Source organism: Pocillopora verrucosa, chromosome 14 (assembly GCF_036669915.1).
Source record: "Pocillopora verrucosa isolate sample1 chromosome 14, ASM3666991v2, whole genome shotgun sequence".
Lineage (NCBI taxonomy): Eukaryota > Metazoa > Cnidaria > Anthozoa > Scleractinia > Pocilloporidae > Pocillopora > Pocillopora verrucosa.
The window spans coordinates 20,377,450-20,381,330 of NC_089325.1; the positions used below are offsets into that span (position 1 = coordinate 20,377,450).

A 3,881-nucleotide genomic window follows, 5' to 3' on the forward strand; every position below is an offset into this window, starting at 1 on the left:
TCTGAGAAAGCGTCACTGTGAGGACGGAGTCATCGCGATCTCTTCTTGTCAAGAGGATGATGAAAGCGCGGTCTCAAGCGCACGAGGTTTAAAATTCAACGAAATTTGCGAAGAAAAAAAAGGCTGGCATTTAAAAGTGAGGCATTTTCTTGTAGTTAAAGGAATTTTCCTATTACAGGTGTTTTTACGGAGAAAATTAATTTTTGAAAACATTTAGGGGGTGTACAAAGTTTTTAGAGGTTGCTCTGTAAAAGAAAAACGTAAAGGGAATCAACGCCTAGAAGCAACATCACGGAAATTCAAACGAGCAAACGACTCAAAATCCATTACCGCACCAATCAGACAAAAGTCCCCTTTGTTCTCAAAATCCGTTTCCGAAGACGTTTTTAAGCTCTGTTGGCGGATTGTACATATATTATCTTTGTTTTAGAAGCTACTTTGGCCCGAGTGCTGGGCCATCAAATCTGTCTTACCACCAATCTAAGAGATACGTCCCATTCAGACTGTCATCATTGATACTGAGGGAGGGGTAGTCAAAACGTCGAATTATCCAAAGATCATAGTATTGCACAGAAAAAAAAATTATGATAACTTTTTTTTCTAATGGAAAGCCCCTCTGAAAACCATCTGATACTGTCTAACTTATTCTCTCACTAACGATGAATCACAAAAGGACGGATGGACATACCTCTCCTCATGGGTCACTACCTACGCACGCACTTTACAACTCACCCTTAAATTGAGATAGGTGTTTCTTGATCGTGTGGCCAGTTTTATTTTGTGTCTTGGGGTGAAGGCTGTGTTTTTGATTTGACAGAACGCAAAAGTGTGTAAGTTGTGTACAATGTATCGTCCTTTCAAGAACCTAAACTTTTTCAAATTCTTGATTTGGCTGAGTTTGCTGTTCTCCTAACATTACGTTCGTAAGATATCAGTTTGATTGATTTTATTTGCGATTCGCCTGCTTGTGAACTCAGTCACATTAATGTTAAGTAGGCTGTTGACATTTACTTGGCGTTCCTGGTTGTGCTTCAATTCGCTCGGTGATTGTTTTAACTAATCACAGTTTAAACATTCTTGTTTTCCCGCGCTGAACCCATTTTCACTGCTCGTTTACTTCTCGTGATATTTTCCATTTTAGATTGGCCGACGTGAGTTTGGTTTCACGATGATCGATCGCAAACCTCTCTGTTCCAGTCAAGTGAAAGAAAAGGTAGGAGCCTTCTGTTTCCTGTTTTTCTTTTGTTCCAAGGCGACTGTTTTCGCTCGAAGCATGCTTTGTATTACTGTAGACATTTGTTCAGATCATCTTGTAACTTAAGTAGCTTCTCTTGATGGCATTTCCCACAACACTCCTTAGTTTGTCCATTACATCCTTCTTTGTCTTTTAGGTTTGATGGAGCATTTTCCGGAGATAGCTTTTCTGTGTGTAAGTTCTTTTTTCTTCTGCTAACCGGTATTTGTCTGTTCCGCTCATTATTCACAGTCCAGGGTCCCAAACTAGCGTTTGCGTAAAAATCCATTGGGCAATTTTCTTGCCATTCGATTTGTTCAAGCACAACTGACGCCTGTAAATTAAACGAAAAAAATTCCAATAAGAACATTTTTCAACTGACTGAAAAAAGCAAACCACTATACTACTGCTTTTGCTGTTTTTCGTACTATGATGGGTCTAAATACTTACGTCACTCTCTCATCCAATCGGAAAAAAAACTAAAACGAATCTACACTTTTTTCAGTGAGTGTCCAAAACTCAAAACCAAACTAATCACAACCACCAATCTGAACAAAGGTTAACATCATCATTAATCAATGAGAACTCAAAGTAAAAACAGGCAACGTGCCTGAAGCGCGGGAAAACGCGAGTCACCAAGTCGTGATTGGTTTTAGTTTTGTATCTGATTGGTTGAGATGGTGGCGCGAGTTTTTTGGACCAATCACAGGGTGAAAGAAAGTAAAGACAAAGCTATTCCAGATCGCTTTTCGAGACCCGGTGGAAAATGTCTCTACCCGCGCTTACTTGCATTTTGTTGTTAGTCTCGAAATTGAAACTATTTGATTCGGTTTCTGTATAAAAACGAGAACCGTCAAGTTCCCGTTTTGTGTTATGCATCTGAACATTTGTGTTATGCATCTAAACATCTCCCGCAGATGACATGGACCTTACCTTTCAAGATATTTGTTAACATGCTCAACTGGATTTGATAGCAATGAAATTCAATTATTTTACCTCATAAGGCGACAGTAGAGGTTTAGGAAAAGCGTAGCCACAGTCAATGGACAATCGTGGACAAGCCACTTGCACCCATCTACAAAGTGACAAAGAAATATCAGTAAACCTTGGAAGCTAAGCTACGTTTTAGTTGCAGACGGGGTTCGAACCCTTTTTTAGGAACAAATTTCAAGGAACATTTCTAGACTTTTCCATGACTCAGGCTGATTTCTTCAGGTCTCCAAATTTCCTCTCCTACCCTTTCATAGCCAAGATTTCAACATCAATTCATCAATTCTCCTTACAGTCGACATAGAATTCTTATAACGTAAATTCTGAAAACTTTATTGCTTGATTTTGACAGATTTCCGGGACTTTCCAGAACCTGTAGTCTTTGTTCCACGACTTTCCATCCTGGAAAAAGTCAAAATAAAATTCCAGGACTTTCCAGGTTTTCCAGGACTCGTACGAAGCCTGCGCAGATGGGTTGGAGTCACACTCATAGGCAAGACGGACCACAGTATGAAATCAACAATTTAACGAGTTTTAGTAGCATGCTGGGAAAGTTTCCCATACGGTGACATTTTATAACGTCATCGACGGAAGAAGGAAGGAAGATGGCTCATTCCTCAACCAAACTTTTAAATTTCAAGAATTGAAGAAGCACTATCTTTCAATAGATTTCATTCGTGGTTGGTAGTTTTTTTCCAATTTTCGTAATCATATGGAGCCTATTTTTTTTTTTGGGGGGGGGGGGCGGCACATTTGAAAAAGACTTATTAATATGAGATTTTTTGTTAAGGACACTTGACAAAACAGAATTTACGTGAAGACGGTTCTTATCTTATCTTGTCTTATCGACGGAAAGCAGTTTTGACATCTTAACAAGAAAAGCAACTTACGTTTCCACGTCCTCGCACAATCCAAGTTTACCCGGGAATATTTCAGACAAGAGTACAATTACATATTCCAGGCCCGCCTTACTGAATCGTTGTTCTAAATTCTGCAGATAAAATTAAAAGATGAAAGATTAATAAAATCTGCTTTATGAGCTCTTTGGAAAAGATGATAACATGAATAATAATCGTCACGAGAAAAATATCCCTGAACTAGAGGTGTCCCCTCAATGACGGCATCGAATACAAGGGTTTTAATCAAAGTTTGTGTCCCTCAAATAGAGAAAACGTTTAAATAAGGATGCCCAAAAAATAGAGATTCCTCTGCATAGACGAAAATACTCGACACATTACATCGTAAGAAAACTGGAGAATTTAAATTTAAATGTGCAGCCTCCCCCAAAGTTAATTGCATCAGAGAAAATTATATTTAGATGCGAGAATGACTTGATTTTGTGTAGAGAGAGTTTGAGTCATGTCTTAGAGTGCATTTCGATAGTGTGCCGTAATACCCAAAACATAGTAGTCACTAGCAGATGTCCAATCACTACGTTGGAAAATAAAATCAAAACCCGATGGGAACTAAAATTAAAAGGTATAGTGAGAGCAACATTATTGACCGAGTCACGACTGGTATTTGCCTTGCACCTGATTGGTTGAGAGGGTAACTTGGATTGTTCACGTCAGTCAACCCATGACATGGCGAACTGATTGCCGATTACTTTCAACACACAACTGAAGGTTTAATTTTGACTCACACAAAGTAGAACTCC

General features: G+C 38.9%; 1 protein-coding gene across 1 annotated transcript in view; it reads right to left on the minus strand.

Annotated features, from left to right (window-relative positions):
* Nucleotides 1-757: 757 nt before the first annotated feature.
* Nucleotides 758-3,881, minus strand: part of LOC131775708 (2-(3-amino-3-carboxypropyl)histidine synthase subunit 1-like) — a 16,135-nt gene continuing 13,011 nt past the window's right edge. Inside the window, exons 10-12 of the mRNA XM_066161843.1 lie at nt 3,115-3,215; nt 2,231-2,309; nt 758-1,568 (exon numbers count right to left, since the gene is read on the minus strand). Coding sequence (XP_066017940.1) covers nt 1,284-1,568; nt 2,231-2,309; nt 3,115-3,215 — 465 coding nt within the window. The 3' untranslated portion in view covers nt 758-1,283. The remainder of the gene's footprint in view (nt 1,569-2,230; nt 2,310-3,114; nt 3,216-3,881) is intronic.